Below are 22,862 nucleotides of genomic sequence, written 5' to 3'. Positions count from 1 at the left end.
TGGCAGGAGGTGATGGAAAAACAGTGGATTTAATCAAAGATGGAGGAGACATAATGCTTGCAAAACTGGCGGCTGTTTACACGAAGTGTCAATCGACTGCAAGGGTCCCAGAAAACGGAAAGAATGGAAACATTATACTAATCCACAGAAAGGGAGACGTTAAACAATTGCAAAATAAGAGGCCCATTAGCTTACTCCCGGTATTATATAAAATATTTACCAAAACAGTCTCCAATACAAAAGCGGCAACATTGGACTTCAGTCAACCAAGGGAACCGGCTGGCTTCCGGAAGGGATACTCTACAATGGATCACATCGATGTCATTAATCAGGTTATCGAGAAATCCGCAGAGTACAATATCCCTCTTTATATGACTTTCATAGATTATGAAAAGGCATTTCATTCAGTAGAAATTCCAGCAATCATAGAGGCATTACGTAATCAATGAGTATAGAACGTTTACCTAAATACCTTGAAAAATATCTAGAGAGGTTCTACAGCTACCTTAATTCTACACAACAAAAGCAGGAAGATGCCAATAAAGAAATAGGCCAGACAAGTAGACACAATCTCTCCAATGCTATTCACTGCCTGCTTGGAAGAAGTATTCAAGCTATTAAACTGGGAAGGCTAACGAGTAAATATCGGCGGCGAATATCTCAGCAACCTTCGGTTTGGCGAATAAATTGTTCGATTCAGCAACAATGCACACGAGTTACAACAAATGATTGAGGACCTTAACAGAGAGAGTGTAAGAGTTGGGTTGAAGGTAAATATGGAGAAGACAAAAATAATGATGAATAGCCGGGCAAATGAAGAGTTCAGGATCGTCAGTCAGCCTCTAGAGTCTGTGAAGGAGTACGTTTACCTTGGTCAGTTAATCATAAGGAACGCTGTGAGAAGGAAATTCATAAAAGAATAACAATGGGTTGGATTGCATACGGCAGACATTGTCAGCTCCTGACTGGAAGCTTACCATTTTCATGCAGATACTTCTTGACTGACAAAGAAGCTTGCGAAGAAGTTAAGGACTGCGCAAAGAGCGTTAGAACGAAGTTTGCTAGGCATAACGTTAAGAGACAGAAAGAAAGTCGTTTGGATCAGAGAGCAAATGGCTATGGACGATATTCTAATTGACATCAAGATAAAAAAGTGGAGCCGGGCAGGTCATGTAATGTGCCGGTTAGGTAACCGCTGAGGCATTAGGGTTACAGAATTGGTACCAAGAGAAGGGAAACGCAATCGAGAACGGCAAAAGACTAGGTGGAGCGATGAAATTAGGAAAGTCTCGGGCGCTAGTTCTAGTCGGTAGGCGCAGGACAGCGGTAATTGGAGATCGTAGGGAGAGGCCTTCGTCTTGCACTGGGCATAAAACGGGATGACGATGATGATGAGCTTTTATGCTGTAAATGCATATGAAAAGCTGTCGATCATGAAGGAGTAATGCGCGAGAGCGAAGCAATGCGCTTGCACCGTTGTTTCGGAAGACGAGTGAGGAAAGACAGCCATGCAAGTTCAGCAAGAAGAACCAGGTGAAGAAACATTGACGGCAGCAACATTGCTCGCAGTTTGCGCGTCAGCGTCTAAAAAGTGGCGGTTCATCAGTGCATTCCTATTTTCACTTGAAAAGAGTGGAAAGGGCCATGTATTTCTTTGATGTACGAGTAGACAGCACCATACAGGATTGGCACTGTTCGAACTCAATGAAAATTTAGGAAATATTGTTCAGATTAATATGCAATTTCTGCATTTGCTCAAAGTATCGACTCTGTAAAATATTCTATACTATATATAAAGCACAGCAAGATTGGTATAAGGGGTGCGTCGTTATAGTTATTTGATAGCGACATCCAAGATATGGTTCACTCATCAATGTTTAATTCTGCCTCTTCAGTTGCTGGCCATGAGATTACAGGTGTGCTTCAAAGGTGCATTTCAGGGTTCGTACAGATTATGTTTGATATAAGCGATAGAGTTAATATGCCCATTACTAAGGACATATTTGCAAATGATACTAACGTATTCTCTACAGGAAATAGCCTTTTAGATATAATAAGTTATTCAAATAGTAAGCTTAGCGAACATGCGACACGACTATAGTCAAACGACTTTGAATAATACTTCCACTAAATACCTCATTTTTACAGAGCCAATCCTAATTGTGATATCAGAACTAAATATAATAGTGGTGAGCCCCTTTCCCAAGGAAGAAAAATTTAGGTATTAGACAAATTTTTCAGAAGCACTCATTCTCGTCACAGCACGACGATTATAGTCACGTGAAGGCTGCGCGCCCTTGGCACCAGATTAGGAAACATCTTACCTGTGGCTGTGAAATTGCCGCCTATAATTTTCCCTCGTGCATACCTTTATGTATTATGGCTGGTTCGCTTGAAGAATTGCCATCCACAGTCACCTGTCTAAACCACTAATCGCACATAAAGAAAAACCTGTCCGAACGATTAAATATTTATGCACATATTATAATCCTCCCGAAATTTCCGCTCCAGTTCTAACAAACTAAGGTAATACAACTGTACAAAAAAGGTTGGGTATCAATCAATGCCTTTATTTCTATAAACATACAATTTATGGAGGATTTAAGGAAAAAGTTGCTCGCAGAAAAAGTTGCTCACAGCAACATGACGGGCCTTAAACCCGGTCTGAGGGCAGCAGGAGCAGGCACAGGCACTGATTCAGGACCGACAAAAACAATACATGAGCAGAAAAAAAAATGACAAGTTGGCTTATACATTATGCCAGCAAACAGAAATGCAATGAAAAAAAAAGTACGCAATCCACAGTGTACACTAGAGCAACAAAAGCAGTGATATAACCATTAACCAAGTAAGCATTGTAAGGAAAGAATAAGACATGATTCAGCCGTTGATAAAGGCTAATATCAAACGGAGATGTGTAACGACAGTCTACCTCCGAAACAGTCACAGAGAACAAATTAAGTCGTGCTCAAAAATCACTGAAATACTCATATAAACGCGCCATAGGACAAGAAGTGACATTTATGTTATTACGTTTAAGCGTGTTTAATAGGCGAGGTAAGCGATGGTGTAACATTTGAAGAGCATAGTTAGTGTGAGGATGCGGCACATACCAGTGTTCTGGTGACCGTGTACTGTATTCTGTTGTGTTTCTAATTAACTGCGCTAATGAGATGATGTATGACTAACTTTGTTTTACTTCATTACGATAGGCTAGTAACAGCCTGATCTCTGCTTAACAGAGAATGAAGTGTAAGTAATTTCAACTGTTTGAATTGAGGTGCAGTGTGAGCGTCTACTGGAGCATTGCAAATGCTACGTATTACCTTTTTTTGAAGCAAGAGTAACCGGTTTATGTTTGCAGAAGACATTGTACTCCACACGAGAGAGCAGTAGTTTACGTGACTCAGGAAGAGAGCGTTGTACATAATAAGTTTGACCTTACGTGGCAGTGGTCTTAAACTGAAGAGCGCCCCAGCGAGTTGCACAGGTTTTCCTCCAAAGGAGCCGATGCAATCAGTTCATAACATATGGCTGTCAAAAAACACACCTAGTGTCTTCGCAGACCAAACAAGCTCAATTCTTGAAGAATCTATTATAATGTCGGTCTCTAAGTTCACACCTTTATTTTTTGGTTGAAATGAATGAGCATTTGTTTTGTCAGCGTTAATTTTTAAGCCATTATCCTGTGGCCATCTCTGTATTTTTGCAAGAACAGAGTTTGCGGTTGAAACCAGGCTTGCGATGTTGTTCGATGAAAAAAGCACCGTAGTATCATCTGCATAGATTATGTATTTAGGTTCACTATCGACAAGAACAAGGTCATTTACGTATATATTGAAAAGAAGGGGGCCGAATATGCTACCTTGGGGAACACCAACTGTTACTTGCTTGAAGTGGGAACCGGTTGTATGCCAAACCGACTCATTTCCTGACGCATCAAACTGTATTTGAGACAGGTTGTATTGATTATATATACATAATCAATACAATAAGAATACAATAATAAGCTATCCAATACAATGATATATATATATATATATATATATATATATATATATATATATATATATATATATATATATATATATATATATATATATATATATGCTGCGGGGATGAGAGTAGCGAAAAGGGATAAGAAATTGTATTGACACAATATGTACAGAGAGTGGCGTCTGCAGGCTAGCGGGCAGAACAACAACACGAGCGCTACTCTGATCGTCCTGTTTACCGTCTTTCTCGCGCATTATTCCATGCTCGGCAGGTTGCCTGCTTCAGTGCGCGGGAAAAGTGCGTAACATAGTACCCCACTGGCGAGAGCGCCGTCTCTGCGCTTAAGTCGGATCGTGTCCTGCAAAATAAGGCTAAAATAAGGCTTTAAGGGCCCCTGAAACGGTTCGGACAAATTTTGTAGACGCGTAGGGTACAGCTTAAGTAGAACATTCGCACCACAATTTAAGTGAAGCGTTACGTATTAATGGCAATTTAAGTGAAGCGTTACGTATTAATGGAGCTGCAAGCGATTAGAAGTTACCCTCCTCACTAGCTATGCTTTTCCTCCTCAACTCGCTCGCCGAGCGAGCGGCGCTAAGCTCCGCCTTCACTGGTTCAGCGTCACGATGCGACGCCACATCGTTCACTTCCGGTTGTTTTGGAGCACGCCCCCTCCCGCGCAAGACCTCTCCGCTAGCCACTTGGCCGTCGACCGAGAGCTATCGAAGCAGCGTGCGTTGCGAGCATTCTGTCGTAGCGCCGAACGTGTCCGTTATTCCGGTAACCACAGGCAAGCTGGTCATATCGGTAAATGACTGGAGGCATAAACTCAAGCTGATGAAGGAACTTTAGCGTAGACGTACGTGAGCAGCCTGATTTGTCTGCACGGTCCGGACGCTTGCTGGCGCAGCGCTTAACCAGTCAAACAAAGCGCTAATATGCTCTAACAAGTGTAAAACATCTTAAACATTTATAAAAAACACCTTGTTGATGATTACACTCCTGCAAAAAATACACACCAGCAGGAAAGAAGAATACACTTCATTGCTGCTACTGTGTATGGTTGAGCTCTGTGCCACCAGGTGCCTGCACCATGCAGACCATTAACATTTGCCCTTCTGCTCATTTCGTGGCTCATCCCGGCACAGTCAAGCGGCCAGACCCTGTCCCCTTGCGCTTGCGTTTGCCCTAATACCGGATTAGCGAAACGCTATTGCGTTAGTAAACTTCCGGTGTAAAGTGACGGCCACAAACGCGCAAATCCTGGCGCCGATCGGATACCGGCAGTCCGATGCGCAGCAGCCTTTCCCTTGTATACTGCCTTGCAGAGGGACACGATGTCGCAGCTTGACATATTGCCAGTCGCTAGGTTTGCAGTCCACAAGGCAACAAAGTCGAATCATAGTGCTCGCGAAAAGACTGACACCGACTCTGACCGCGGAGCTCTCGTCAAAATGGAGTACGTTGTAACACAAGCAGACGACACCTGCTGTGTGCCGGAAGTGCTGAAGTGTGCTGAAAAATGTTCTTGTGCATTCTCTTTATGTTACTTTCTTTTTATAGAAACAAATGAACTAACATTCAACTATTACAAAGAATATTTGTTTACCATAAAGTTGGAAAATTTATCAATCACGCGCCCTGGTCAGCCAATCGGATAGCTCACCCCGATGACGTCATATGGGTGATTTCCGTGATATGGGTAGGGGCGGCTTAAAATTCCGCCGAGCAGCGTGCTGCGATCGGCAGCGACGTGCATTTTTAAAACCTTATAATAAATTACACGCTTTACGCATAGCACTTAGATGTGTCAATTAATGAGCAGAAGGACCTACTCTAACGACTCAGTACGTTTGCAGAAAATCGTCACAATCGTTTCAGGGTCCCTTTAAGTGGGGAGACGTGCACGATATCAGTGGCGGACGCGGCAGATGATTGACTGTCCGATGAAGTGATATCGTACGTGACGTCAGTGATCTGGCGTAGGACCTTGTAAGGCCCGGAGTAGCGGGAAAGAAGCTTGGACGACCAGCCAACCTGGCGGCAAGGCGTCCAGAGGAGGACCAAATAGCCCGGAGAGTAATTAACGACTCTGTCATGGCGATCGTAGCGGGCCTTCTAGGACAGCTGGGAGGCAGAAAGACGATTCCTTGCAATCTGGCGAGCCGTTGTGGCCTGAGAAGCTGCATCCCAGGCGTAGTCTGGAACAGAGTGCACAGGTAATGGTAAAAGAGTCTCGAAGGGCAATGTGGGATGGCGGCGAAACAAGAGATAAAAGGGGGGAAAGCCAGCGGTCTCATGGCGGGACGAGTTGTAGGCAAATGTCACATAAAGCAAGGTACCGTCACAATCACGGTGGTCTGAAGAAATGTACATGGATAGCATTGTAGTCAGCGTGCGGTTGAGGCGTTAGGTAAGCCCATTGGTTTGCGGATGGTCGGCAGTGGTTAGCTTGTGACCTATGGAACACCAACGAAGAATGTCGTCGACGACTTCAGAGAGAAATGAGCGACCATGGTCGGTCAGCAGCTGTCGAGGAGCGCCATGGTGAAGAATAGCGTCGTAAAGGAGAAAGTCCGCAACGTCAGTAGCACAGCTTGTCGGCAGTGCCTGAGTGATAGCGTATCGTGTCGCGTAGTCCGCAGCTATGTTAATCCACTTGTTCCCAGACAGCGATGTTGGGAATGGCCCGATGAGATCAAGGACGAAGCGGTAGAACAGGTCACCGGGAATGTCTATAGGCTGCAGAGGACCGACTGGCGACAAGGGTGGATGCTTGTGGCGCTGCCAAGACTCACAAGCAGCACGTGTCCGCGCACAGAGCGGTGGAGGCCTGGCCAGAGGAAACCACGCCGAACGTGATCGTATGTGCGCGTTGCTCCGATATGTCCAGCGGTTGGGGCGTCATGAAGCTGTTCGAGAACAGGGGAGCGGAGTGTTTCAGGTACAACCAGGAGAAGCTCTGGGCCATCCGAGCAGGTGTTGCGTCTGTGTAAGACTCCGTTACGAGGCACGAATAATTGTAGGGACGGGGCAGAGAGATGAGAGCGGACACGGTGGATGAGGGACCGCAAATTGGCATCACGGTGCTGTTCGCTGCGTATGCCGGTTAAATTGGGTATCGCGAATACACAAGCATCCGAACCGTGCGCTTAAAAGTCGGAAGGATCCATTGAATGATGGGATAGGCAGTCCGCATCTTGGTGCAGTCTGCCAGATTGTCATCATCATCATCATCAGCCTGGTTACTCCCACTGCAGGGCAAAGGCTCTCCTATACTTCTCCAACAACCCCGGTCATGTACTAATTATGGCCATGTCGTCCCTGCAAACTTCTTAATCTCATCCGCCCACCTAACTTCCTGCCGCCCCATGCTACGCTTCCCTTCCCTTGGAATCCAGTCCGTAACGCTTAATGACCATCGGTTATCTTCTCCTCATTACATGTCCTGCCCATGCCCATTTCATTTTCTTGATTTCAAATAAGCCAGATTTGTAAGCGACGTCAAAGCTGCATTCTTGCAGTTTCAGTGCCCAGCGACCAAGTTGTTCCGTCGGATCTTTGAGCGAAAACAACCAGCAAAGCGTACGGTGGTCTGTGATGACCGAAAGGGTGCGGCCGAACAAGTGTGGTCGAAACTTGCCGACAGCCCGAACTAGTGCGAGGCACTCACGCTCAGTGATCGCAAATTTGCACTCTGAAGAGCAAATAAGGTGACTGGCCGAGGACGCGGTCTCGTCCTTGTTGCTGCGGGGCGAGAACAGCGCTGATGCCATATCCGCTGGCGTCGGTTCGAAGTTCAGTGGAAGCTGACGGGTCAAAACGGGCCAAAATGGGTGGTGACGTAAGTTGTGAGCGTGTGAAACGCAGTGGCCTTTTAAGGCCCAGAAGAAAATTACTACGTTTCCTTCTTCAAGAGTTGCGTGAGTGTACGGGTAACGTCGACAAAGTTCTGGACAAAACGTCGGAAATAGGAGCACAAGCAGACAGAGCTCCGTAGGTCTTTAGTGGAACGTGACATAGGGAAGTCTTTCGGAACACAAACTTTTTCTGGGCCAGGTTGCACGCCTTCAGCACTCACAAGTTGGCCAAGCACAGTGATTTCGCTGCGGCCAAAATGTCATCTGGCAGAGCTGAGCTGAAAGCCTGCTTCAACTTCAAGAACTGCCGACAAGCGGCTAAGGTGGCTTTCAAATGTCGGTGAGAAGACGATGACATCGTCAAGGAAACAGAGGCATGTTCGCCATTTGTATCCACGATGAAGGGAGTCCATTATTCTTTCTAGTGTAGCTGGGGCATTACTTAAACTGGTAAAGTCCATCTGGTGCAACTAATGCGGTCTTTTCATGGTCTTGATCGTCGCCGGATATCTGCCAGTATCCTCACCTCAGGTCGATAGAAGAGAAGTAGGCCGAGCCCTGTAGACAATCGAGACTGTTATCGATCCGCGGCGGAGGGTAGACATCCTTGCGCGTTATCTCGTTTAACTTACGGTAGTCTATGCAGAAGCGCCAGCTGCCATCTTTCTTTCTGACTAAGACCACCGGTGATGCCCATGGACTGCATGAAGGTTTAATGACGTCCTTGGTGAGAATCTTGTCTACTGCACGTTGTATCACTTCTTTCTCGGCATAGGATACGCGATAAGGACGTCGTCTGAGTGTGCTGGCGTCCCCAGTATTGCTCTTATGAGTCACCACAGATGTATGTCCCCAAAGACGGTCATTAAAGTCAACGATATCGCGGTAGGACTTCAATATGCACCGCAAATTGGCTGTCTGAGTAGGAAAGAGGTCCCACGCTGTCATCTTGTCAATATCACCGTCGACGAGATTGCTCGAGGAAGGGCAAGGGGCAAAGGACAACGATGCGTCTTTGATGAATGCAGAAGCGGCACGCTCATCGATAGAAGAGCTGTGGGCTAGTCATGCCACCTGGGATAAGTTGCGTGCACGAGCTAAACTTCAATATGGGTAGAGACGTTCCATTATCCGTAACTCTAACAAGGGCGTGACGAACTCAGAGCAACATTTTTAGCGAATAAGACGTCAACGATGGGGATCAATATGTAATCGCCATCGGGAATGGGAGAAAAAGACCGCAAGTTCACATATATAACGGCTTGAGGAGGTAGACGAACGTAATCCACTGAGCACAAGAGCGGCTGGTGTGCAGTAGGAGCGTCATGGTAGTACGGTAGGTCTAGCTGACGCAAGCCGGTTCCACAGTCAATAGGGCAGAATGGGCAGACAAGAAATTCATATCGAGGATTCATGGGAGCATTTCTCAAGCACGTCAAGTAGTACGCTTGTGGATCGGTCGGTATCACTTATTCGAGCGGAGCACATCCCTAGCACGGCAAATGTTCCGCCATCGGCGGCATGAATGAACGGTACAGTGGGTGGTAATAGGACCTCCTTAAGGCGGTGACAAAGCTCCAAATTCATCGCTGATATCTGAGCCCCAGTATCCACTAGAGCAACAACATGTGCGTCATTCAGTTTAACGTCTATCAGGTTCCTTCTGGTCTGCAGTGTGGTCAGAGGATTTGGCAGGCGAGCTGTCGATGCAGCATCACCTCTGGGAGCTGTATCGTCTAGTTTTCCCGAGAAAGTCGTTCAATGGGCGACGTAGGGCGGCGGAATTGGGGCGAGCGAGATGATTTGCGACGAAACAACGGCAAACGGGACTGGTGACCACGTAGGGATGGTGAATGACGATACCACATGGAGGGAGCGTCGTCGCCGGTGGTTTGGGGAGGCTCGCGGTAGGGCTGAAATCGGCCGGGATCAATGTCGGGGCGATGGTTGTATCCACGGGGCGCCTGATACCAATACCTTCGGCTGTTACGGTGGTGGGCCACGTGTCCAATACTACGGCAGTTGAAGCAAATGGGATGGTCATCAGCACTCCTCCACTTGGCTGGATTGCGAGTACGGAACGGCGGCTTTGACCTTGGGTGCGCGAAAGTGAGGAACGGCCGTCGATCGACTGGTAAGGCGCTGCGGCGCACACAGAGTCTAGGCTAGCATTGGAGAGTTCCTGATGAATGACAGCTTGGACTGGTAACAACCTCTGGGAGCTATGGTCACAGGTACGGCCGCAAGTATAAGCAGGGGACACAGCCTCAAGTTCACGTCGGATGACCTTCTTCACGTGTTCTACGGTGGGCGGCGCTGACGGTTCAGGTATGTCTTCGCACCACCACGTTGCTGCCTTTTAACGCGATAGCGTTAAGGAGCTCGTGTCGCAGAAAAGCCGGCGTCGTCGGCGTCGGCGTCCGCGGCGTTGACCGTGAGTGATAAATCACGGCAGGCACTTCATAAATAAAAAGCAACTTCCAAGATGGGCTGGGTGGGAATCGAACCAGGGTCTCCAGAGTGTGAGACGGAGACGCTACCACTCAGCCACGAGGTCGATGCTGGAAAGTGGTACGAACGCGCTTCTAGTGAACGCGGTGTTGCCTTAAAAACGTGCCGTAGAAAGTTATACTGCGGTGTGTATCGGTAACTATGAGCATGTAACTTACAGAAGTCGCATTTACACGAGTAGCGAAGTACATTTCCGCTACATTTCTTCTGCGCTTACCGCACACGCAGAGCCATCTTGCGGCAAACACAGAAGACCCCATCCTCTCAATGTACGGCGCTGCCCCGACAGGTGGCGCGCCATGCGCGCATTGGGCCTTGCTGTGCGCGGACCGGTGCCAGGCGCGTTGCGGCCCCGACTCCCTCTCCCCTGACGACGCTTCGCCGTGCTCCCACGCGGGTTGCAGAATCAAGCGCCGTTCCTTTCTTTAGATTACTATCTGTCTATCTCTCTGCCCGTGCCGATCACGACGTTTGGCTGGCGTAGATCGTTTCCCCCTCCGAGACACCGAGTTCTTTGGTTCGTTCCGTTTGCTCAGGCGCACGTTTCGTTGCCGCGCCGAACGCTGCGTTGCTCGACGCTCTCCGTGTGATAGGTGGGCGCAAAGTCCGATGCGGGGCGCCTCGTAATTGATCCCTGCGCCGTAGCGCTTTGTCTTACACCCCTTGGCGGGTCGATGGGAACGCTGTCGCGTTCCACTCTTGAAGGCGAAGCTTAAGCGTCTTCCAATTTTTTTTCGGAAGTCGAGCGAAATGATGGGCAATGCGTCGACTTTTGGGGGCCTCAAAGCGTCTGCACTCTTGGATGATGGCATCGACGGTGTAGCAGTCTTTGCAGATTAGCAGATTGAAGGCACCATCTGCTATGCCCTTTAACACGTGGCCCGCTTTCTCGGACTCCGTTATGCCATCGTCGGCTCTTCGGCAAAGGGCAAGCACGTCCTGTGTATAAGTCAGGTATTACTCTGTCGCTGTCTGCGCACGAGATGCCAGCTGCTTCTTTACTGCTACCTTTCCATCTGCAGACTTGCCAAACAGGGAATGCATCTTTTCTTTGCATGCGTCACAGCTCCCAGTTTGATCTTTGGTTTTCTCAAAACGCGCTTTCGCTGTTCCTTTGAGGCAAAATATTATGCTTGCCAACGTGATCGTCTAATCCCAGTGATTGCTCTTACTTGCAGGCTCGTGCAGGGGTAGCCAGTCCTCGATGTCGACGTTGCCAGCCCCGCAAAATGTGCCTGGGTCTTTTATTTCAGCCAGGAGGACTGTTGTCGTTGCAGTGGCCTTGGCGGGCGCCGACGCCTCTGCCGCCATCGTGGAGAAAGCCAAACTTCCGCTGCTGCGGAGAGACGTGGTTCTTGTGGGGAAGGAGAAAAGGCTAGCGCTATTCTCCTTCCCCACAAGAACCACTCCATAGAACCATGTGGGTATCCCGCACCTCGCAGCAAAAAGCCACGGGGATAATAGTAACAAAACGGATAGGAAATTGTATTTACAAAATATATGCTGAGAGAGACTGCTGCAGGCTAGATGGCAGAACAACATGAGCGCTACTCCGATCGTCGTCTTCACCGTCTTTCCGGGGCCTTTCTTCCATGCTCGGTAGAATGCGTGCTTCAGTGCGGAGGAATAGCGCGTAACAATATATATATATATATATATATATATATATATATATATATATATATATATATATATATATATATATATATATATATATATATATATATATAACCATGAAATAACCATATATATAACCATGAAAACGCAGGCGAAAGGTGTTTAGAATGACAGAAAGCTGAGCTAGTTGGTAAGGATTTCTTATGCAAAAAAGAGAGGTAAACAAAAGAGTAGACAAGTGGACAACACTCGGCGTTCGCATTGTCCACTTCTCTACTCTTGTGTCCTGTCTGCACGCCTGACCTCTCTTTTTTGCATAATCAATGCTTACCAACTAGCTCGGCTTTCTGTCGCTCTAAACGCCTGTCGCCTGCGTTTTCGTGGTTTCTTTCTTATAAATGGATCAAAACAAGAAATAACGACGAAGGATATTGAATCAAAGTAAACTGAAGTATTTCACGCCAAGCTACCATGTATGCCCGCTACAACTGTACATTCAAAGCCCACCAGCCTCTCCACCACTTACGAGAGAGATATTAGTCCGGAGTACTGTAAAACACTAAGAACGCAATTGCTTCCACGTTGCAATAGTGATAACTCAATCACTATTATCACCGGATCATTTGGTTTTGCGTCATTGTGAGAGGTAGGTAATACGCAGTATCTGTTTAGTATATAACTGTTTTGCCAGTATACGTAGGGTGAGCTACTTAAGTGCTGCTTTCGGCGTAAGACATGGTCCTAAAATTATCGATTCGATAATTTTAGGACCATGTCCTAAAATGGTTAATAATATGGTTAGCTATTGGCATACAGCATGATGCATATTGAAAATATGAGAAATGAACCCAGGGCGATGTAGACCTAAAACGTCACAGTGGTCGCAGGAGTGTCGCTACAGCCAACGTTTCGAGAAGTGGGCTTGTGTTCGTAAGGGTGCGTAACACGCGACAAAGGCAAGCCCTTTTGTTAAAACATTGGCTCCAACGACATCCGCTGTTTTAACACAGGTGAATGTGGCCTATAACAAAAACCAAAACATAACCTAAAGCATCCCTTACGTCTTGCCATGTCTTCCCTTCGCTGTACCACCTCATGCACTGGAAAAGGTAAAATGTATATGGTTGTTAGCAACGCAATATCAACTACTGTGAGGTACGATAGTTATTTCAATAAAGTGGCACAACCAACAAGCGACAAATCACCAGGTAAGCTACTACTAACGTAGAAAGTGTAGGTCGCTCCAATGTTCTGCAATTATCAGTCTACCTCCAAGCTGCAAAACGCATTACAACACAACCGATCACTCCATGCCGGAAAGTTTCGCTCTGTTGCTTAATTCGCATTCATCCTTCTATAGCGTCATGGTATAGATAACGCTGTTGGCCGAGAAAGTGTACCTCAAAGGGAGTGGTACCGATTGGTGCCGACTCCGGCTGCATACTTGCATGTGAATGTGAGGTTCCGCATTTCTGTTATGAAAGTAGCTCAGGCAGTGCTCCACCGTGCCGTAACCATCAAAGCTTGTTGCATAGCAGGAACATGGCATGGCATATTATTTTCTCAATATGCCGTATTTGGTTACACAATTACTGAAATCTAATTTGCAAGCCATAGGATTTTCAGCTTTCATTTTGTTTTCGAATACCTGAAAGGCGGAGCCACCATTCACACATTTTTAGATTGAGTTGCTGCTAAGCAACGCTATGTGGTCAAGAGTAATCTCAGGGTTGTTCAATAATTTGCGTCTGGCCGTGTAACATCGCCGAAAGTTTCATAGAGGGACAGAAGTCGGCACCAGAGACGCTGGCGCAAGTAGAAGGTTTTGGCACCTTGTAGCTTGGTGCAATGTAGCTAGGCGAAATGGAATAGAAACCTGCTATGAGTAACTATTAGGAGGAAAAACCAAAAACAGGAAAGAAACAATTTATGATAACTCAAGGGGAAGTTTACTTTTCGAAGCAAGATCAGGATGCCTCAGAACACGCGTTTATAAAGCGACATGTAAGAAGGAAGAAGTAGCATGTGCTTGCTGTGGTAAAAGTGGGGAAACGATGTACCATGTTATATTAGAACGTGAATATTTCCAGTGATGGATTTAGGCACCTCTGGCCTCCTTGAAGCCCTCGGGTTCAGCGAAAGCCGGGGGTAAGTAAACAAGTCCGCAGTAGAGATTAGTAAGGGGCAATTTGAAGATTGGTGGAAAAAAAGTAGGGAAACGACAAAAACGGAGGCGTAAAAAAACAAAGTTCGCAATAGGGGATCAGAAGGTTTGCGTATAGGAATTGTTCGTGGGTTCTCTTTTTTTCGCTTTCTTGTTTTTTAAAACATACGCAGGTCATTAGGCAATATAAGAACTAGAAGTTGTTGGCGCAAACCACCGACCGGTCCCAAAGGAGAAGCTCATAACGACCGTCCGTCCGTCCGTCCGTCCGTCCGTCCGTCCGTCCGTCCATCCATCCATCCATCTGCTGAACAATCTCCCGCACCAAATGGCCGGGCTGTGCAATCATGCAAATCTCTCACGAGAAATAGCGCCTCTCCCAAATTTATTTCAGAATGTTTTAGAGGGACCATGCAACTGGAACTTTCGGCTAATTATTTTAATGTCTTATGCGCTCGTGTTTAAAGTATACACGACACCGTTTGATGATTCACGTCGTCCTCCTTCCAACTAGTAGCCTTCCTAGCGCAAACTGTTCCGTTCGGCTGTGGCTATTCGTACTTTGTCCAGTTAGTTAGTTGGAAAAGTCAGGTATATTTGGTTAATTAGTTCAGTGTGTCAGGTATTACTTGAACACTTAATAAAATATCTAAATTTGCTTAGATGTCATAGGTAGGTTATTAGCGAATAATTTTGTTATTTCCTTTAGACAACTTAGCCAAGCAGTTAGCTTTCTTAGTTTGATTAGTTAATTGGTTTTGTTAGTTACCTTATTTATTTAGTTACCGCATTACGTATATTACTTACCTATTATTGTGTAATTACTTTATAGTGAGGTTGGTCTTGTTAGTGTAGTTTCTTACGTTATACATTGAGTTTGGTCGGCTAATGTAGTTGTTACATTAGTTAGTAAATTATTTTGGTCAGTTATTAGTTTGATAATGAGTTAATAATTGCCCATTTAGATAGTTAATCAATTGGTTAACTGTGCCAGTTTATTTATTAATATTATAAATTAGATGGCAACTTGGTTAGTAATTATTCTGGTTTATTAGTAATGATTTTGTAATCAAATAATTTGGTAATGAGTAATAAATTGAGTGATTTGTTAATTTGTTTAGTGATTATTTGGTAACCATTTGGCTACGTTTGTTGGTTTAGCAATTACCCATTTGAATGATTTGTTAATGAGTTCGGTTGCTTTGGAGGTTTGAAACGTAGGTTTCTAACACGCAATTACATAAAAGTGTGACCTGAGCTTGCTCTGTAGTCGATTTATAACAATTAAGCCGTTGTTGAGGACGCAGATGAACCTGGAAATCAAACGAGGCGTTGTAGTTGCTTCGAAATGGTTGGCGTTTAAGTTCCTCAATACTAAACAGAAGGAGTGCGGCGATTTGCACGTTGTGTCGACAGTATTCGGACGCCGATACAAGAAGTTTACCCTTGCGAAATAGCGAGCGTACGCACAGAACGCCTCTGGCGTCCGTTCGGTGTCCGCTCCAGTCCAACTTCTACTCGCGCCAGCACCGCGCTGCGTCCACTGCGGGCGCTATACGAAGCTCTCCCGCCGCATCGCACGCAAGTTTCATGACCAGACAGAATGTATTGAAGGACCCTATATAGAAATCGGTAGCCCTCCACTAAGGCGTTCTCCCTAACCTACCGTTACTACCGTTACAAGTTAACTTTGTTGTCCTAAACCTAACAAAGCGAATGCGATTGCGTTGGCCTAGAGCTGGAAAGCTCGAAAGAACTTTTAATAACAGCGAGCGCAGAATGTATTTCACAAAGTGCAGCTAGAATTATGTGTTACCAAAAAAAAAGTTACGTAAGTCGAAAATATGACAAGCACTACATGCATGACACACTGTGCTTGAAACATTGCTGAGTCCTGTAGATTTCATACCATTAAACGATGTCATTCACCTTCGAAAAGCAAAAGTATTGCTTTTATATTTCTGTTTACGTTTATGTTACGCGATCAACCGCGCGCAGATGGCGCAGTTGTCGTGCCACGCATAATAGAACCGGGGCTAAATATACTGCTTTAATCAGCGTAGAATGAGCCGCGTTTTTCAGCTGGACGTTCATGACAGAGCTGACTGCTGCCTCAGTAGGTACAATTATAATCCGTGAAACTCAAACCTGTGCTCATAAGGTGTTATAAGGCCTTCGAATGTGCAAGTTTTAGCTGAAATTTCATGCTTGCTTGGCTACATCGTCCTAGCGTTGGGCACGAAGGGTCCACAAATGGCGTGAAGATGCTCAGGCAGCAAGACAGAGGGATGCAAATATTGCGCCTGCCAGCTTAATGATCATGGTGCGCCCACTACGAATTGGAAGCGAGCATGATTGCGAGATTACATCACATGACGCCGCACTTGCTGCTTCGTTAGTTAAGCGTGAAAGCTTTCTAATACGTGAATAGTTGTCATAGGCCTTAAGTTTGGTATGGTTGTGTAGAGGAAAGAAGCGATTTCTAGTAGAGGAAATGCAGTTCATCGAACAAGGCTTACGTGTGGAGGCCCAAACGTCTAACCACTTCGAGAACAGTGTTTTGGTTGGCGTTCTGCGAACTATGTTTCTAATAAGAACCTGTATTTTCCGACCAGACGGGATGGTGTGCAAATATTGATTTCAATGGAGCCGTTATTCAGTCACCCATGTGTACCGTGTGTACTGGGGGCTGTTGTCGATCCGCACAGAGCTAAATTAGTTTTGAAGAAAGACTCTCAAACATCAATGAAGATAAATGGGCGGGTAAAGGGCACAAATATATGTGCAGCGAAAGCGTCGCCACAGTGGAGGACGATATCGAGAAAATTTCAGACAAGTAGACGGCGTTTGAAAGTGTAGTTAGTCAACCAAGAGTCATCAAAAAGAAAGTGAAAGTAACAGATACAGTAAATTGTATGCAAACGCCGGAAACAAAGGAGACCAGGTAGATTTACAAGAGTGGCCAGAAATAAATTAGAAAGGAGAATCTGTACGATAACCCGAAGGGCAGTGGCTGACTAGATAAGTCTCGAGATGGTTGCCTAATGACAAAACCATATCGGCGCAACAGAATGACACGCGTATCTGCTACAGCAAAGATACTGAGTCAACTCAGTACATTCTATTGTAATGCAACAGTATTCATTCTGCAAGACCATAGGTAAAACAGCTTCGAGAAGCGCTCGTTTATAGTGGATAGAAGCAGTACCAGGTCAGCAGAAAATTTAGAAACAATTAAAGTATTTGTGTAAAATAAAAAGAACATGAACCATTTCATCTTTTGAAGGTGGATGACCAGCGAGGCTGTTAAAAACCACCCCTCCAACTGCTGAGGGCGGTATGCAAGGCTTTATGGGTTCAGAGTAGTGGTAGTAGCGCTATGTTAGAGTAATCGTAGGAATGCGAGTAATCATAATTCTGACAGCACGCCGCCACCCATAGTGGTGCTGCAACAACACTGAAATCAGTTGCTTAGCTGGTTATCGTATGTATGAATAGCTAGGGACGCCATACCCCATGTCGAAAGCTGGCGTCACCGCGTCATCTTACGCAACACTAATCTTTACCGCGAATCGTTTGCGGGGAGCGCCACATGCTTCGAATTGCTATTGTGAGCTCCTATTCAACAATTATGTGGATCGGATGATCTTTTTGGGCTTGTTACTTATTGAAACGTGTGTAGTTCTGTATGATGTACGCGCTATGTTTATTTTCCTTCCTTTCTGAAGAATAGGCAGGCCTTGTGCCCCTTACAGTGGCAGTTGCCAGCCTACTTCCGCTTCCCCTTTCCTGTCAAGTATATAAATGTTTTCAAAACAAAACAAAGAATATACACTGTTCGCTGCACTTTGCTGAGCGCTTGTAGCCTCTGCCTTACGGGGGTATGAGCTATTGCATTTTTTGTTTGCTTACGAGGGTATGAGCCATTGAAGACGACAGATTTCGACATGTTCTTCTGTATGTTGTATACGTGATTCCAAATAATGTAAGCACTGTTCGCTTCCTATTGCTGAGTGCTTGTAGCCTCTTCATTAGGGGACTATAAGCGAGGAATGAGATGCAGGCAAAATACTCGCCTGAAAAGCACATAAACCATAGATAACTATACCAAGGAGGTTAGGTGAGGTTTTGTCACCGCCTTGTTTCGACTTGGACGGCAATAAATCAACAAAGCCGGAATGTGTGCAACTTGTTGGAAGAAATTTCAAGCTTGCTTGGGTATGGCGCTCCCGCGTTCGACAAGTATTGTTTAGAAAGGATATGAACAGACTCCTGCAGCAACACAAATTGAGATCCAGCCCATTTTACCGCGGCGGAAGATGTTCGTCTCTATAGGAAGCGCAAGCAACCATTTAAAAGTGTGGCGGGCTGTAGCTGCACTGGGAAATGTCAGGTGCCACAAGCAGCGGGGCTCATTTCTGTTCCCGTAGTGCCGGATTAATCTCGCTAAAACAAGTGCGCCCGCTACGGAAAGGCAATGTGCAGGACTGCGAAATGACCGTACGGTTATCACAAGCTGTAACATAAGCAAGAGAGGTAACATATTTAATGCGCGAATGGATATAACTAGCGTATGCGGCTACGCGGTTGCTGCACCTGAGTGCCCATCACATCTGTTCATAGTCTACCCGATTACACTCTGCCTTGTCATCCTATCGCCTGTACTGAGTATCAGGCCAGAGTATACTCTAATCTAGACGACTTCTCCGTGCTCTTACCACCGGATACGCTTTTCTCAAAGTATTCCGGAGGCTTCCGTTTCACGAATACCTTAAGTCATTGCTCAACACGGCCTAACAAGATAGAACACATAAAAAGTCGAGGCATTCTACTATGTGAAGGTGGTTGACCAGCCAAGCTGTTTAGCACACGTCACAAACGTCACACATAATTTTGAACAAAGGTGGGAACTTATTTGATGTCTTGAGGGGTGGTAATCGTGAAGAAAGGCACGCACACTCATTTATTGTCTTGATCAGTGGTCATTATTTCACTCGCAACGGCAATCGCATTCTTTGATAATGTCAAGTGGATTGACGTATGCCGCTGGGTGGTCAGTTGGACCGGATCGATGTGGCCTCGCAAGGGATATGTCTGCAACACGGAATGCATAAACCGCTCCCCTTTCGCTACTGACACATCCACATTGAAATCACCGACAACGACAACAGGGGCAATGTCATCGCAGCTAACTCACGCAAAGTGAGTAGCCGTGAACCTTACGGAATTCTGAGTCATTGAATTTGTTGCTTACTCACGGAGGTATGAGCCTATGATGATGACAGTTTTAGACATGTTGTTCTGTATGTCGCATGCGTCATTATAGAGAATTTAAGCACTGTTCGCTATGCTTTGCTGAGTGCTCGTAGCCTCTGCTTTACGGGGCTATGAGCCGTTGCATATTTTGCTTGCTAATGGGCGCATGAATGTTTACGAGTGTATGAGCCATTGATGATAATAGTCTTCATTCACGGAGAACTAAAACTGCACGCAACCCCAGCCATATACATTTTCCCTGTAAAACCAGTTGGCGCAGGCGTGGCGTACACACGGTGGAAGAGAGCTGTTAACCAACGCTACAGATCAGTTGGTTACCACTTCTTTTCTCTGCGACAGTATCCAACGACAGTACAAACGCTGGCTAAAGAATACTTTCACTGCGACACATACAAGCTTTCCAGGGAATCATTCCTGTTTACCAACCTGCTGTCGTACACGTGTCCTCCACACCATCGGAAGAAAGCCGCCATAATCAACTGTTTACTCCATCGACCATCAGTCACAGACCCGTGACGTCACCTACCTATGCCGATATGAGAGGGCATCTTCGGAGTTTCACCTTCAGTTGGAACGGCGGACATGGCGGAAGCATGGCTCCAACAAAGCCGTTCTTTTGCCTTGCGAAGGTTAGTTTTGATTATTATTCCATTCGTAGTGACTGCCGTTTTTTAGTTGTACTGCTGTGCCCACACATGTTTTTGATGGCAGTACCAGAGCGTTTCCATGCTCTTAAAATATCTTTGTGTGGAAATGTTGAACTTAATCCCGGTCCTACATGCGCTGATCTGCTGCAAAAAGTTCTTGATGACGAAAAGGCGCTAAGGGTTCAAATAACTGAACTTACGGCCAAAACAGATGCAATGATCACTGACTTTCACGCTCACTTAGAAGTCTGGATGATGCTGGTAAACATTCCAAACTTCCATGGCTTATCAGGATCGTAAGCTAAGTGATATCAAAAATAAAAGCAGACGCCCGAACCTAATAATTTATGGGCTACCTGAGGAGTCAGGCGAAACAAAGGATGACCTCAGGCTTAAGGTAATTACTGAAACACTTGAGGGAAAGATTGAGCTGAAGTGTTCATCGGATGGCCGCCTTCACAGACTTGGAACGACGGCTTCGAAAAGACCTGTCATGGTATTCTTTCAAAATTTCAATGAAAAGGCAACAGGAGTTCATGTCTCACATAATGGAAAATTAGTTTTTGCATTACTTTTGCGCATGTATATAGTTCTGGTGATTTCGCAAATAAAGATCAGTTGAAGTCAGCGCCTGTGTTGTGTTCGTCCTTCAGTCCTCGTCTTTTGCACTTTGCAAAGATGTCGAAAAGGCATTCGTTTTTATGAATGATGGCAAATTTAGAGGAAGACATATTTTTGTACAGAATGACTATTCGCGTAATACCTTTAGGAAAAGGAGCCTGCTTTGCGAGAATGCTCAATCGGACAAACGACAAGGCAAGAAAGTGTCACGGATGCACGATAAATTGCGAATCAATGGCGACTCGTTTTCCTGGGACGACACAAAGACTGAGCGTAAGAGTGTTTCGAATGGTCATGCAATATCATGGTCTTCGTCAAATTTTTCTCTTAATAATATCAGGAATATAAATGCGAACGCACGTAGCCTTATTAGCAAAACAGACAAGCTTGAGGCGGTCCTTCTCGCTCTCTATCCACACGTCACCCTCGTCGCGGAGGCTTGGCTGCACAAGGATATTTGTGATGATGTCTTGATTTCGCCTTCACACCAAATATACCGCCATGACAGACCATCTAGAGGGGGCGAAGTTGCTGTAGTTGGGAAGTATAGTATTGGGTGTATTGTAATACACGTATTTGCTGATGCTGAGTGCTTTAAGTTGAATCGCTCTGGTACTGTCTTTGTCTCTTGTGCTGCGTGCAGACCCTGTGATTCATCGCCTGATGTATTAATTGCCTGACAAAATTATTTCCTTCTACATAATAAACACAGAACTATATTTGTCGGTGACTTTACCTTCCACCAATAAACTAGAACCGCTTGCCTTACAATAAAAAAATCTGCTTGTAATGAAGATGTTATGTTTGATATTATCATTAATGACAACCTTGTGCGGATTGTCGAAGAATCCACATGAATTGCCAATATCTCATGTTCCGTTCTAGATCTGGTGTACGTAGATCGGTCCACTGTTGACTACAAGGTTTCTGTGCGAGCCGGTTTTTATGATCACTTGTTAGTTTTGTTTCATTTCCTCTTAGTACTGGTCACGTAAAGAATTTGGCTGGGTTTAAACCTGTAAAAAACTACATGCGTGCTGATAACGATGCTATCTTGAGTCATCTCGAAACAAAGTTCACTGCATTCGCAGAGGACGAGTCTTCGCTGCTTTGGGTGAAGTTTAAGCAAATCTGCTTACATTGCATCTGTCGTTTTGTACCCACTAAAGTAAAAAAAAAACGGACAAATATACCTCTTGCATAAGTAAGCATATTCATTTGAAACGCAGGGCCGAACGTTTCAGAAACCAGTGGTCTGTTTCACATGCATTGCAAGAAGTTCCAACACACTCCGGCTCTTCAAAGCGCAAAAAAACTTTTATTTCACCACCACTTTGCCAAATTTTATTAAGTATAATCCTGAGAAGTTCTGAAGGTATATTAAGGCGCGCAAGTAACCAGTACATAATATTTCGCATAAAAATAAAACGCAGGATGATTTGCACATTGTTGCTGATGATTTAAATGTTCAATTTCATAGTGTGTTTTCTGTCGCATCGATGGACAACTTCGCTGGTATCTCATCAAATCCTTTTGATGTTAGCCTTGTGTCTTTCGAGGGCGCGTTGAACATGCTGTTGAAACTAAAGCCAAAGTCGTCACCGGAGCGGATAGTATACACAACGCCTTCCTTCACCTCTACGCTGAACCATTAGCGAAATTTCTCGTATTTATATTGAAATCTTCCTCAAAAACCTCTCACGTCCCTCATGATTGGGCTTTTCAAAGTCCCTCTCTCACGTCCCTCACGTGTAGTTCCCATACTAAAGAAAAGGTATCCGTTGTCAGTTTTAATTACCGTCCCATATATATACCATGTTCTCGCTGTAAGCTTCTCGAGCATATTGTGGCCACTAGCACAAGCAAATTTTTAGACGGCGATACGATATTATCATCATGTGACAAAGGGTTTAGAAAAGGCTTTTTAACCGCTACTGAGCTGGCTTCTTTTGTTCATTTTTTTGGATCATAATATAGATAGGACGGGTCAAGGTGTAATCTTAGATTGCAGCAAGCCATTCGATCGCGTTCCACCCGACAAATTAATCCAGAAACTACATATGATGGCCCTTCCGGATTTCCTTCTTTCTAGGTTTCCGCCTACTTTATGATCGTAGGCACTATCTTGAAATCAATGAAAAATAAATTAAGGGCCCTTCCACTCGGTGA

At 45.3% G+C, this 22,862-nt stretch overlaps 1 protein-coding gene across 10 annotated transcripts in view; it reads right to left on the bottom strand.

Annotated features, from left to right (window-relative positions):
• LOC135895915 (elastin-like) overlaps positions 1-22,862 on the bottom strand; it is a 97,097-nt gene that overhangs the window by 27,162 nt on the left and 47,073 nt on the right. For 7 of the 10 annotated variants that reach the window (XM_065424163.1, XM_065424162.1, XM_065424156.1 and 4 more), the window contains one exon: positions 13,046-13,084. The exons of the other annotated variants lie outside the window; for them this stretch is intronic. In XM_065424163.1, coding sequence (XP_065280235.1) covers positions 13,046-13,084 — 39 coding nt within the window. The remainder of the gene's footprint in view (positions 1-13,045; positions 13,085-22,862) is intronic. 10 annotated transcript variants of the gene reach the window in all.

This window comes from Dermacentor albipictus, chromosome 2 (genome assembly GCF_038994185.2).
Source record: "Dermacentor albipictus isolate Rhodes 1998 colony chromosome 2, USDA_Dalb.pri_finalv2, whole genome shotgun sequence".
NCBI classification, from domain to species: Eukaryota; Metazoa; Arthropoda; class Arachnida; order Ixodida; family Ixodidae; genus Dermacentor; species Dermacentor albipictus.
The sequence above is the reverse complement of the archived record's forward strand: the minus strand, read 5'-3'. Positions and strand labels throughout refer to the sequence as shown.